The sequence below is a fragment of the Pongo abelii genome, chromosome 1 (genome assembly GCF_028885655.2).
Source record: "Pongo abelii isolate AG06213 chromosome 1, NHGRI_mPonAbe1-v2.0_pri, whole genome shotgun sequence".
Lineage (NCBI taxonomy): Eukaryota > Metazoa > Chordata > Mammalia > Primates > Hominidae > Pongo > Pongo abelii.
In genome coordinates this window covers 224,240,104-224,253,982 of record NC_071985.2, presented here as the reverse complement: position 1 = coordinate 224,253,982, position 13,879 = coordinate 224,240,104, and the positions used below count along the sequence as shown (strand labels likewise).

The 13,879-nt window shown below is 46.9% G+C and overlaps 1 protein-coding gene across 5 annotated transcripts in view; it reads left to right on the top strand.

The window, feature by feature from the left end:
* The window catches only part of NMNAT1 (nicotinamide nucleotide adenylyltransferase 1), a 40,431-nt gene extending 28,713 nt beyond the window's left edge, over window positions 1–11,718 (top strand). For 3 of the 5 annotated variants that reach the window (XM_024231429.3, XM_063715224.1, XM_054556703.2), the window contains exons 2-5: window positions 507–674; window positions 4,078–4,261; window positions 8,183–8,322; window positions 9,457–11,718. In XM_024231429.3, coding sequence (XP_024087197.1) covers window positions 560–674; window positions 4,078–4,261; window positions 8,183–8,322; window positions 9,457–9,857 — 840 coding nt within the window. In that variant the 5' untranslated portion in view covers window positions 507–559 and the 3' untranslated portion in view covers window positions 9,858–11,718. Of the gene's footprint in view, window positions 1–506; window positions 675–4,077; window positions 4,262–8,182; window positions 8,323–8,408; window positions 8,918–9,456 lie in introns of those variants that run through there. The other 2 variants (XR_008525782.2, XM_063715241.1) reach the window with 2 other exon arrangements.
* Window positions 11,719–13,879: the final 2,161 nt, after the last annotated feature.

Here is a 13,879-nt window from a genome sequence, read left to right as displayed (position 1 = left end):
CACCATGTTGGCCAGGATAGTCTCAATCTCTTGACCTCATGATCTGCCCGCCCCAGCCTCCCAAAGTGCTGGGATTACAGGTGTGAGCCTCCACGTCCAGCCAAAGCCAAATACTTTTAATCCATCTGTTAGGAATGAGAACGTGGAAAGACATCAAAAGACCTATAACTGGGCTGGGTGTGGTGACTCATGCTTGTAGTCCCAGCACTTTGAGAGACTGAGGTGGAAGGATTGCTTGAGACCAGTAGTCTGAGACCAGCCTGGGCAACACAGCAAGACCCCCATCTCTACAAAAATTAGTCTTTAAAATAATTAGCCAGCCTATTGGTATGTGCCTGTGTTCCCAGCTACTTGAGAGGCTGAGGTGGGAGCATCACTTGAGCCCAGGAGTTTCAGGGTGCAGTCAGCTGTGGTTGCATCACTGCACTCTAGCCAGGGTGGCAGAGCAAGACCTCATCTTAGGAAAAAAAATGCGTAACTGAATTTATTTTCTTTTCCCTTCGTAGACAAGGGAGGTGTCACAGTTTTCCATTTAGATCAACAACTTCAAGTTCTTACCATGGAAAATTCCGAGAAGACTGAAGTGGTTCTCCTTGCTTGTGGTTCCTTCAATCCCATCACCAACATGCACCTCAGGTTGTTTGAGCTGGCCAAGGACTACATGAATGGAACAGGTAGGAGCAGTAACCAAAAGCGGCTTAAGACTAGAGAACCAGCCGGGCACGGTGGCTCACACCTGCAATCCCAGCATTTTGGAAGGCTGAGACGGGCAGATCACAAGGTCAAGAGATCGAGACCATCCTAGCCAACATGATAAAACCGCGTCTCTACTAAAAAATACAAAAATTAGCTGTGCCTGTAGTCCTAGCTACTCGGGAGGCTGAGGCAGTAGAATCGCTTGAACCCGGGAGGCGGAGGTTGCAGTGAGCTGAGATTGCCGCAGTGCACTCCAGCCTGGAGACAGAGCGAGACGCCAACTCAAAAAAAAAAAGACTAGAGAACCAGCATGGCTGGGTCTGTTTCAGAATACACATTTCATCGACTGGGCACAAACATGCTGTCCTGCTCCCTTGTACAGTGAATTCTTAGCCAAAAAAGAGGGTGAAGTATGAGGGAAGAATTGAGCATCTGGCTATGGCCTGTAGAATAGAAAATACAGCCAGGTACAGTGGCTCACACCTGTAATCCCAGTGCTTTGGGAGGCCGAGGTGGGAGGATCACTTGAGGCCAGGAGTTTGAGACCAACCTGGGAAACACAGAGAGACCTCATCTCTACAAAAAAATTGTAAACATTAGCCAGGTATGGTGGCATGTGCCTGTGGGCCCAGCTACTCAGGAGACTGAAGTAGGAGGATTGCTTGAGCCCAGGAGGTCTAGGCCACCCTGAGCCATGATTGCACCTTTGCCTACCAGCCTGGACATCAGAGCAAGACCCTGACCACCCCTCCCCAAAAAAAGGAATTTGATTCTGTCATCCCTGTGCTTAATCTACTTCAGGAGTTTCCCATTACTTAAGGCAAAAAGCGAAAGCTTGTACTTTAGCATACATAAAACCTCCAGGATCAGGCACAGCTTTTTAAAAATTTTCTTTTTTCTTTCTTTCTTTTTTTTTTTTTTGAGATGGACTTTCCCTCTTGTTGCCCAGGCTGGAGTGCAGTGGCGCGATCTCGGCTCACCGCAACCTCCACCTCCTGGGTTCAAGCAATTCTCCTGCCTCACCCTCCTGAGTAGCTGGGATTACAGGCATGTGCCACCACGCCCGACTAATTTTTTGTATTTTTAGTAGTGACGGGGTTTCTCCATGTTGGTCAGACTGGTCTCAAACTCCCAACCTCAGGCCTCCCAAAGTGCTGGGATCACAGGCGTAAACTACCACACCCGGCTAAAAGTTTTCATAAACAATGCATGAGGCTGGGCGTGGTGGCTTACGCCTGTAATCCCAGCACTTTGGGAGGTCGAGGCGGGCAGATCACAAGGTCAGGAGATGAGACCATCTTGGCTAACATGGTGAAACCCCGTCTCTACTAAAAATACTAAAAAATTAGCCTGTCGTGGTGGCGGGTGCCTGTAGTCCCAGCTACTTGGGAGGCTGAGGCAGGAGGATGGCATGAACCTGGGAGGTGGAGCTTGCAGTGAGCCGAGATGGCGCCACTGCACTCCAGCCTGGGTGACAGAGCGAGACTCCATCTCAAAAAAAAAAAAAAAAAAATGCATGAATATGCTGGGCGTGGTGGCTCACACCTGTAGTCCCAGCACTTTGAGAGGCAGAGGGGGCAGATTACCTGAGGTCAGGAGTTTGAGATCAGCCTGGTCAATGTGGCGAAACCTCGACTCTACAGAGTCTCGCTCTGTCACCCAGGCTGGAGTGCAGTGGCATGGTCTTGGCTCACTGCAACCTCCACCTTCTGGATTCAAGCGATTCTTTTGCCTCAGCCTCCCCAGTAACTGGGATTACAGGCACACACCACCATGCCCGGCCTATTTTTGTATTTTTAGTAGAAATGGGGTTTCACCATGTTGACCAGGCTTCTCTTGAACTCCTGTTCTCAAGTGATCCTCCCACTTCAGCCTCCCAAAGTGCTGGAATTACAGGCATGAGCTACCATAACATAACATAACCGTAACAGTTTAATGTGTATCCTTCCACTCTTCTTTTTATGAATTTATATGCAAACATTTGTGTGTATACACAGTTTTGTTTTGTTTTGTTTTGTGGAAATGGTTCTCACTCTGTCACCCTGGCTGGGCAGGCTGGAGTACAGTGGCATGATCACAGCTCACTGCAGCCTTTACCTCCCGGACTCAAGTGAGCTGCCTGCCCCAGGCTCCTGAGTAGCTGTGACTACAGGCATGCCACCACATCTGGCTAATTTTTTTTTTTTTTTTGGAGACAGAGTCTTGCTCTGTCGCCCAGGCTGGAGTGCAGTGGCGCAATCTCAGCTCACTGCAAGCTCTGCCTTCTGGACCCACGCCATTCTCCTGCCTCAGCCTCCCGAGTAGCTGGGATTATAGGCATCCGCCACCACGCCCGGCTAATTTTTTAGTATTTTTAGTAGAGACGGGGTTTCACCGTGTTAGCCAGGATGGTCTCGATCTCCTGACCTCGTGATCCACCCGCCTCGGCCTCCCAAAGTGCTGGGATTACAGGAGTGAGCCACCGCACCTCACCTAATTTTTTAATTTTTTGTAGAAACTGGGTCCTACTGTTTTGCCCATGTTGGTGTTGAGCTCCTGGGCTCAAGCGATTCTCCTGCCTCGGTCTCCCAAAGCACTGGGATTACAGGTGTGAGCCACCACACCTGGCCTCGATTTTTTTGTTACATAAATGATCATATTATATGCTGATAGGTAGATGGATGGATGGATGCTAAAGCTCACTATTTGCCTATGACATTGAGAAATGGGCTTTTGCATACATCTAGGTGGACAATACGAATTAAGGCTTTTTACAAAGTAATTTGGCAATATCAGTAGAAATTTAACTGTATAGGGGAATGAGGTGAAGTACAGAGTTTCAGTTGGGGAAGATGAGAAAATTCTGGAGATGGGTAGGAGCGATGGTTGCACAACAGCATGTTTGCAGTTAATATCATAGAACTGTACACTTGGGTATATTTTACCATAATTTCAGTCAATTAATTGATCAATCAGCTAATAAGCTGGAATCCCTAAAGAAAGGGAATCTGTGATTATAAAACAATATTGGCCAGGTGTGGTGACTCATGCCTGTAGTCCCAGCACTTTGGGAGGCTGAGGCAGGCAGATCACTTGAGGTCAGAAGTTGGAGACCAGCTTGGCTAACGTGGTAAAAACCCCATCTCTACTAAAAATACAAAAATTAGCCAGCATGGTGGCGTGCGCCCATAATCCCAGCTACTCAGGAGTCTGAGTCAGGAGAATCGCTTCAACCTAGGAGGCGGAGGTTGCAGTGAGCCGAGATCACTCCAGTGCAGCCTGGGGAACAGAGCAAGACTCTGTCTCAAAAAACAAAACAAAACAAATAATATTGATCGTAATATTTCCGGTGCGTAAAATCTAATTTGTTATACCTAGTGTGAAACCTAACTCTTTATCCAGGAAGATACACAGTTGTCAAAGGCATCATTTCTCCTGTTGGTGATGCCTACAAGAAGAAAGGACTCATTCCTGCCTATCACCGGGTCATCATGGCAGAACTTGCTACCAAGAATTCCAAATGGGTGGAAGTTGATACATGGGAAAGTCTTCAGAAGGAGTGGAAAGAGACTCTTAAGGTGCTAAGGTATTTATGGTGTAATCAACTTCGTCAGTTCTGTGTAAATGGCTAAGCAGCTTATTTTTTTACCATGTTTCAATGTTGCTTACATCTGTGAACATACAGATTTGCAAAACTGTCACGTGTGTTGTAAGCCATTCCTGTGGAAGGTTACTACAGGACTGTAGAGCACAGCACCAAACGATGGGTCTTCCTTAGCCCCTCTGTGTATTTCATTATGTTTTAAGTTGTTTGAGGCCCGGCGTGGTGGCTCACGCCTGTAATCCCAGCACTTTGGGAGGCTGAGGTGGGTGGATCAGCTGAGGTCAGGAGTTCGAGACCAGCCTGGCCAACATGGTGAAAACCCGTCTCTACTAAAAATACAAAAATTAGCCGGGCATGGTGGCGCATGCCTGTAATCCCAGCTACTTGGGAGGCTGAGGCAGGAGATACGCTTGAACCCCGGGGGCAGAGGTTGCAGTGAGCCAAGATTGTGCCACTGCACTCCAGCCTGGGTGACAGAGCGAGACTCCATCTCAAAAAAAAAAAAAAAAAAAAAAAAAGATGTTTGCATGCTTGCCACTATGTGATGTCACTGTTAGAAAATAGAGGAAGCCTGCCTGGCCTGTCTGTGCCCCAAATGAGAAAGGGAAAATTGCAAGAAGATGTTATTATCATCAGTCTTCCTAAGTATAAAAGAGACAGGCAGATAATTTAACCAAGAGAAGCATCCAGTGCTGCCTGATCGTGGACAGGCCTGATTTGTGTGCTGCTTCCATGACAGCATCTGGGGGGAGTCACAGATCTCTGTGCCCATACCTTTGAAGCAGTTCTATTTAAGGGTTCAAAAACCAGAGTAAGTGACATCTAATTATTTCTCTCTTTTTTTTTTTTTTTTTTTTTTTGATACGGAGTCTCACTCTGTCACCCAGGCTGGAGTGCAGTGGTGCGTTCTCGGCTCACTGCAACCTCTGCCTCCTGGGTTCAAGCAATTCTCCTGCCTCAGCCTCCCAAGTAGCTGGGACTACAGGTGACCGCCACCATGCCCCGCTAATTTTTTTTGTATTTTTAGTAGAGATGGGTTCTACCTTGTTGGCCAGGCTGGTCTTGAACTCCTGACCTCAGGTGATCCACCTGCCTCAGCCTCCCAACACCTAATTATTTCTTTTCTTTTTTTTTTTTTTTTTTTGAGATAGAGTTTCACTCTTGTTACCCAAGCTGGAGTACAATGGCATGATCTCGGCTCACTGCAACCTCCGCCTCCCGGGTTCAAGCCATTCCTCTGCCTCAGCCTCCCGAGTAGCTGGGATTACAGGCACCTGCCACCACGCCCGGCTAATTTTTGTATTTTTAGTAGAGCTGGGGTTTCACCCTATTGGCCGGGCTGGTCTTGAACTCTTGACCTCAGGTGATCTGCCCATCTCAGCTTCCCAAAGCGTGAGGATTACAGAGGTGAGCCACCACGCCCAGCTGATACCTAATTATTTCTTAATGTTATTTTGATTTTTTTAAACTTTCTTTTCTTTTTTTTGTTGGAGATGGGGCCTTGCTATGTTGCCTATGCTGATCTCAAACTCCTGGCCTCAAGCAATCCTCCCACCTAGGCCTCCCAAAGTGCTGGGATTACAAATGTGAGCTACCATGCCTGGCCTATTGTTATCTTGAGTTTAAAATGAAAGGGCTTTCTGAAAAGCCTTTCTGTTTAGTATCTGTTCTTAGAGTTCTGAACCTTCCACTTACTGACCGTATCATTTAGGGTTCAGACTAGGAAATAGAAACCACTCTGGGTATTTTAAGAGGAAAGAGATTTAAGTACTTAGGCAAAAAATACTTAAAAGAGCTGAGGCCGGGCATGGTAGCTCATGACTATAATCCCAGCACTTTGGGAGGCTGAGGCCAGCAGATCACCTGAGTCCAGTAGTTCAAGACCAGCCTGGCCAACATGGTGAAACCCTGTCTCTACTAAAAATACAAGATTAGCTGGGCCCATGCCTGTAATTCCAGCTACTAGGGAGGCTGAGGCAGGAGAATTGCCTGAGCCTGGGAGGCAGAGGTTGCGGTGAACTGAAATTGTGCCACTGCACTCCAGCCTGGGCAGCAGAGTGAGACTGTCTCAAAAAAAAAGTAAAAGGGCTGGAGAAGTGGAAGTCAGGGTCACTCCTCCGATGTTGCCATCAGAGTTCAACAAACCAATTCCGCTTCTGCTGCTATTGAACTGTCTCAGTCTCCTGAAGTTGGTGACAGGACAGTGGACTCCAGCGTCTAGCCACCACACCCACACTAGAAAGGATTACTGGCTATAAATAGCGCAACAATAGGATCAGGCCGGGCATGGTGGCTCATACCTGTAATCCCAGCACTTTGGGAGGCCAAGGTGGGTGGATCACCTGAGGTCAGGAGTTCGAGACCACCCTGGCCAACATGGCAAAACCCTGTCTCTACTAAAAATACAAAAATTAGCCTGTAGTCCCAGCTATTTGGGAGGCTGAGGCGGGTGGATCACAAGGTCAGCAGGTCGAGACCATCCTGGCTAACATGGTGAAACCCCATCTGTACTAAAAATACAAAAAAAATTAGCCAGGCGTGGTGGTGGGCGCCTGTAGTCCCAGCTACTCAGGAGGCTGAAGCAGGAGAATGGCGTGAACCCGGGAGACGGAGGTTGCAGTGAGCTGAGATCGTGCCACTGCACTCCAGCCTGGGCGACAGAATGAGACTCCATCTCAAGAAAAAAAAAAAATTGTTATTGAATGTCTTCTCATAGACTCTGCTAGGAGCTGGAGTAGCAACTGTAAGCCTCCTTTTTCCCTCCCTTATGGAGATAATAATATTTATGATACAGGATGTTGAGAAGATTTTTTTTTTTCTTTTGAGACGAAGTTTTGCTCTTGTTGCCCAGGCTGGAGTGCAATGGCGCAATCATGGCTCACTGCAACCTCCACCTCCTGGGTTCAAGCAATTCTCCTGCCTCAGCCTCCCGAGTAGCTGGGATTATAGGCATGTGCCACCACACCCAGCTAATTTTGTATTTTTAGCAGAGACAGGGTTTCTCCATGTTGGTCAGGCTGTGTCTCAAACTCCTGACCTCAGGTGATCCACCCGCCTTGGCCTCCCAAAGTGCTGGGATTACAGGTGTGAGCCACCACTCCCGGTCGAGAAGATTTTTAATTTTTTTTAGTCTTCCACAACAGTCATCTTATGTTGAGAAGACTTAATCAGGTAATCCATGTAAAGGATTCAGTGTAATGTGTGGCATATAATAAATAATGTTGGCCAGGTGCCTATAATCCCAGCACTTTGGGAGGCTGAGGTGGGCAGATCGCTAGAGGTCAGAAGTTCAAGATCAGCCTGGCCAACATGGTGAAACCCTGTCACTACTAAAAATACAAAAAAAATTAGCTGAGCGTGGTGGTGCGCACCTGTAATCCCAGCTGCTTGGGAGGCTGAGGCAAGAGAATTGTTTGAACCCAGGAGCCAGTGAGCTGAGATTGCACACTGCACTCCAGCCTGGGCGATAGAGCAAGACACCATCTCAAAATAATAAATAAATAAATAATGTTAATGGTATTCTTTTTTTTTTTTTTTTTCTTTTTTTGAGACGGAGTCTCACTCTGTCGCCCAGGCTGGAGTGCAGTGGTGTGATCTTGGCTCACTGCAACCTCTGCCTCCCAGATTCAAGTGATTCTCCTGCCTCAGCCTCCTGAGTAGCTGGGATTACAGGTGCCCGCCACCACTCCCGGCTAGTTTTTTGTATTTTTAGTAGAGATGGGGTTTGACCATGTTAGCGAGGATGGTCTCGATCTCCTGATCTCGTGATCCGCCCACCTCGGCCTCCCAAAGTGCTGGGATTACAGGTATGAGCCACCGTGCCCAGCTATAAATAATGTTAATGATATATTCTAATGGAGCATGTGAGAAAGAGAAATAGTCTATTGTTTTGTTGTTTTATAGACACCATCAAGAGAAATTGGAGGCTAGTAACTGTGATCACCAACAGAACTCACCTGCTCTAGAAAGGCCTGGAAGGAAGAGGAAGTGGACTGAAAAACAAGATTCTAGTCAAAAGAAATCCCTAGAGCCAAAAACAAAAGGTTTGTATGTTTTAGCAGGACCCACAGACTAGAGTTGATAAGATTCTATAGCTGAGCAAAACCCTGTGTATTTTTTTTTTTTTTAGATGGAGTCTTGCGCTGTCTCCCAGGCTGGAGTGCAGTGGCATGATCTCAGCTCACTACAAGCTCCGCCTTCTGGGTTCATGCCATTCTCCTGCCTCAGCCTCCCGAGAAGCTGGAACTACAGGTGCCTGCCACCACGCCTGTCTAATTTTTTTGTATTTTTAATAGAGACGGGGTTTCACCATGTTAGCCAGGATGGTCTCGATCTCCTGACCTCGTGATCTGTCCGCCTCGGACTCCCAAAGTGCTGGGATTACAGGCGTGAGCCACGGTGCCTGGGCCTTATTTTTTTTGTTTTTTAGAGATGAGGTCTTGCTATGTTGGCCAGGTTGGTCTTGAACTCCTGGCCCCAAGCAGTCCTCCTGCCTTGGCCTCCCAAAGTGCTAGGATTACAGGTGTCAGCCACTATGCCTGGCCTTTATTTTCATTTTATATTGCATACTTGTGGGTGTCTGTAAAATGCACCTTGTTAGTTGCATGAAGTGAAGGAGAGTAAAAGGCACTTGGAGCTTATTTCTCCTGCAGTGGTCTCTAATCTTTGAGGTGTCCTGGGTCTCTTTTGGGAATCTGATTCTCATAAAATCTCATAAAAGCTGTGAACTGTCATTCTTTTTTTTTTTTTTTTTTTTTTGAGACAGAGTTTTGCTCTTGTTGCCCAGGCTGGAGTGCAATGGCACGATCTTGGCTCACTGCAACCTCTGCCTCCCAAGTTCAAGGGATTCTCCTGCCTCAACCTCCCGAGTATCTGGGGTTACAGGCATGCGCCACCACCCCCGGCTAATTTTGTATTTTTAGTAGAGACGGTATTTCACCATGTTGGTCAGGCTGGTCTCAAACTCCTGACCTCAAGTGATCCGCCCGCCTCAGCCTCCCAGAGTGCTGGGATTACAGCTAGAGCCACCACACTCGGCCTGAACCCTCATTCTTGAAAAGCACATACATATCTTCATGTTGATACAGTGGGTTTTTAGAAAAGTAAACCCCTTTCCACTTGGAGGAGGTAGAGGGGAAGAAAAAGCATACCCCAAAGCTCTGTTTTATTCTTCCCAGCTGTGCCAAAGGTCAAGCTGCTGTGTGGGGCAGATTTATTGGAGTCCTTTGCTGTTCCCAATTTGTGGAAGAGTGAAGACATCACCCAAATCGTGGCCAACTATGGGCTCATATGTGTTACTCGGGCTGGAAATGATGCTCAGAAGTTTATCTATGAATCGGATGTGCTGTGGAAACACCGGAGCAACATTCACGTGGTGAATGAATGGATCACTAATGACATCTCATCCACAAAAATCCGGAGAGCCCTCAGAAGGGGCCAGAGCATTCGCTACTTGGTACCAGATCTTGTCCAAGAATACATTGAAAAGCATAATTTGTACAGCTCTGAGAGTGAAGACAGGAATGCTGGGGTCATCCTGGCCCCTTTGCAGAGAAACACTGCAGAAGCTAAGACATAGGAATTCTACAGCATGATATTTCGGACTTCCCATTTGGGGATCTGAAACAATCTGGGTGTTATTAACTGGGGAGAGAAGTTGTGATCTGTTGCCTAAACTAAAGCTTAAAAGTTTAGTAAAAATCGTCTGGGCGCAGTGGCTCACGCCTGTAATCCCAGCACTTTGGGAGGCTGAGGCAGGTGGATCACGGGGTCAAGAGATGGAGACCATCCTGGCCAATATGGTGAAACCTCATCTCTGCTAAAAATACAAAAATTAGCTGTGTGTGGTGGCACGTGCCTGTAGTCCCAACTACTTGGGAGGCTGAGGCAGGAGAATCGCTTGACCCCAGGTGGTGGAGGTTGCAGTGAGCCAAGATCGCGCCACTGCACTCCAGCCTGGCAACAGAGCAAGACTCCGTCTCAAAAAAAAAAAATTTAGTAAAAATCAATGGTAAGCTAAAATAAGTTTTTGTTTGTTTGTTTGTTTGTTTTTGAGATGGAGTCTCTACTAAAAATACAAAAAATTAGCCGAGCATGGTGCTGCATGACTGTAATTCCAGCTACTTGGGAGGCTGAGGCAGGAGAATCGCTTGAACCCGGGAGGCAGAGGTTCCAGTGAGCCAAGGTCGTGCCACTGTACTCCAGCCCGGGCAAAAGAGCAAAACTCCATCTCAAAAAAAAAAAAAAAAAAAAGACCGGGTGTGGTGGCTCACACCTATAATCCCAGCACTTTGGGAGGCCTAAGTGGGTGGATCACATGAGGTCAAGAGTTCAAGACCAGCTTGGCTAATATGGTGAAACCCCATCTCTACTAAGAATACAAAAAATCAGCCGAGCATGGTGGTGGGCTCCTGTAGTCCCAGCTACTTGGGAGGCTGAGGCAGGAGAATCGCTTGAACCTGGGAGGCAGAGGTTGCAGTGAGCCAAGATCGTGCCATTGCACTCCAGCCTGGGTGACAGAGTGAGACTCCATCTCAAAAAAAAAAAAAAAAGCCTGACAGCTAGCAGGTTTCAGGATCCATCTGCCAAGTCAGTGAAAGGCTGGAAGCCTCAAATCCAACAGATGAAGGTCATTTTCTCCTCTTTAGCTTCTTGGAGTTTGAGAGTTGAAGGAGTCCTGAAAAGTAACGATAGAGCAAGACGAAGCTATGAGAACTGAATTTGGACTTCCTCTGGGAAACTAGACCTAGTTCATCTGAAGTGTCATTTAAATGCTGGAAACTTCTCTCATACTGTCGTGCCTTCCCACTTAGAAGTGCCTGTGCCCTGCTCAGCTGTGACTGCTGACCTCAGGACCTCACTGGACAAGGCATGTGGGGACCCTTGCAGGAGCCCTGGTAAGGGTGCAATGATCCTATTGTTTTTTGTTTTTGAGATGGAGTCTCACTCTGTCTCCCAGGCTGGAGTGTAGTGGCACGATCTCGGCTCACTGCAACCTCCGCCTCCCGGGTTCAAGCAGTTCTCCTGCCTCAGCCTCCTGAGTAGCTGGGATTACAGGCACCCACTACCATGTCCGGCTAATTTTGTATTTTTAGTAGAGATGGGGTTTCGCCATGTTAGACAGGCTGGTCTTGAACTCCTGACCTCAGGTGATCTGCCCACCTCAGCCTTCCAAAGTGCTGGGATTACAGGCATGAGCCACCGCACCCAGCCTGATCCTATTGTTGCACTATTTATGGAGCAACAACTTTGTACAAAGAACAAGCTTTGTACAGAGAACAAGCTTGGCTTTTTCTCCCAACGCCGAGGATGCTGTTGATGCCGCCACGTAATAGCATAATTTTGGGTGTCCTCAAGGACAGAACTTCCACTTTGAATAATGGAAGTTAGAACAATGAATTTCACAGGGGAATAAATATGAATGACTGATGTGAAGAAAATATGCCATTGTTTATTCCCTCCTGCATCATTTCCATAATTTGCTTTTGTACTGTGAATTTAGAGGAAATGTGTGATGCTGGTGTTTTGTTTGGCTTGTTTGTTTGATGCTGGGGGTTTTATGTGTTGTACCCTTTACCCCTTACATTGTGTAATTTGAATGTGGCAAACAAACCTGCGGTAAAAGTCCTTGATTGGCATCTTCATTCAGATGATGGAGAGCCTTTGTGGTAGTGTTTGCCTATGTGAACAGCAGGCCTTTCAGATAAGAGAAGTGGCTTTTCCTTGGTGATGAAGGGGTAGAGATTGAGCCATGGGGAGGGTTTAGGTTAAAGAATGCTTTTTTTGGCCATCGTGAGGATCTAACAACAGAGTAGAAGGAAGGATGCCCCAGGTCAGCGCGCAGGGTGGTGGGAGGGCTTTCATCTTCCTTACCCAAGCCTCTCTTTTCACTTTTCTAGAAGTCCGGAAGTTGTTATATGATGATACAGCCTCCTTTAACATTTATTTCTGGGTGCCAAGGGAGGCCCATTCCTCTAACATTCTCATAATCCTTCTCAAACGCCTATGATCTAAACATTTCACCACGGCATCCGCTTAGCTGTGAGGCTGCATCCACAGTCTCCACCTCTGAAATCTGAACTCCATTTACCAGTGGTGCTGTTTGAACTTCGTAATGCCAGCACTTCCTGAACACTTACTGTGTGCTTGGCTTGTGCCCCCGAGTGCCTTATATCATAAGGAAACGGCAAAATCAGGGGACTGGTATAAATGGTGAGCTGGGCTTGAATCTAAGCTTTGTCTTCGGAGCCAGTACCCCTAACCTCTCTTTCTGTAAAATATTACTTTTCAAAGAATGAAGTTGTAGCCAAATCTTGAAATTTTTCATTTACCCTAAGTGAGGACAAATAAAGCTTTCAACAACAGTTTGTGGTAGTCTGATGGAGATGAGTCCGACATATTCAGTCCTCACAGAAGGACTAGGCTGAACTTGCCCAGTGTTAGCAATTCCTTGGAACTAGCACAGTGGAATCCGAGGGAGAAGGTGATATGGGCCATAATTAACTTTTGTGTGTATGTGTGTGTGTGTGTGTGTTTGCTTCTGAGACAGTTTTGCTGTGTCGCCCAGGCTGGAGTGCAGTGGTGCAATCTTGGCTCACTGCGACCTCTGCCTCCTGGGTTCAAGCATTTCAAGCAGTTCTCCTGCTTCACCCTCCCAAGAAGCTGGGATTACAGACGTGTGTTACCACGCCTGGCTAATTTTTGTATTTTCAGTAGAGACAGGGTTTCACCGTGATGGCCAAGCTGGTCTCGAACTCCTGGCCTCAAATGATCCGCCCACCTCGGCCTCCCAAAGTGCTGGAATTATAGGTGTGAGCCATCACGCTCTGCCCAGATAGGGTTTTTGACCTGTCATAGTGGTGCCTGGTCCCATTATTCTCTGTTTTGACTCTGCAGGGATGATCGCTGTCCCCTTGCTGTCCTTTAATGAAACTGTCACCTCAGTTTCAGAACTGGAATTCAGATCCATTTCTCCCTCACATGTCTTACCAAGTCTAAATGACTTGCCGTGGACAGTGTTTCCCAAATCAAGTTAAGCTGCCCAATAAATTTTTCCAAAACAATGGATAACCTGACAATTACATTGTAAAACATTAGGGAAAATAGCAAACACACAAAATTAGTGATAATAGTATAATGAGCCCCTACGTACCCATCAACTTCAAGCATAACATTTTGCCAATCTTCATCTACACCTGTTTTGTTTTGCTGGAGTCTTTTAAAGCAAATCCCAAATGTGTAATTTTACCCATAAATACTTCAGTGTGAGGAATGCTAGAGTCCAGTTTGTACATTAATACAAGTATATAGGCTAGCGCCGGCCTGGTGGCTCACCCAGGCTTGGTCGCTCACATCTGTAATCCCAGCACTTTGGAAGACCAAGGTGGAAGGATTGCTTGAGCCCAGGAGTTCAAGAACAGCCTGCGTAACATAGCAAGATCCTATCTTTAGAAAAACAAATAAAACAAACAAAAAACATGTACTGGCTGGGCACAGTGGCTCACGCCTATATTCTCAGAAATTTGGGAATCAGAGGCAGCAGGTTGTTTGAGCCCAGGAATTCTAGACTAGCCTGGGCAACATGGCAAAACCCTGTCTCTA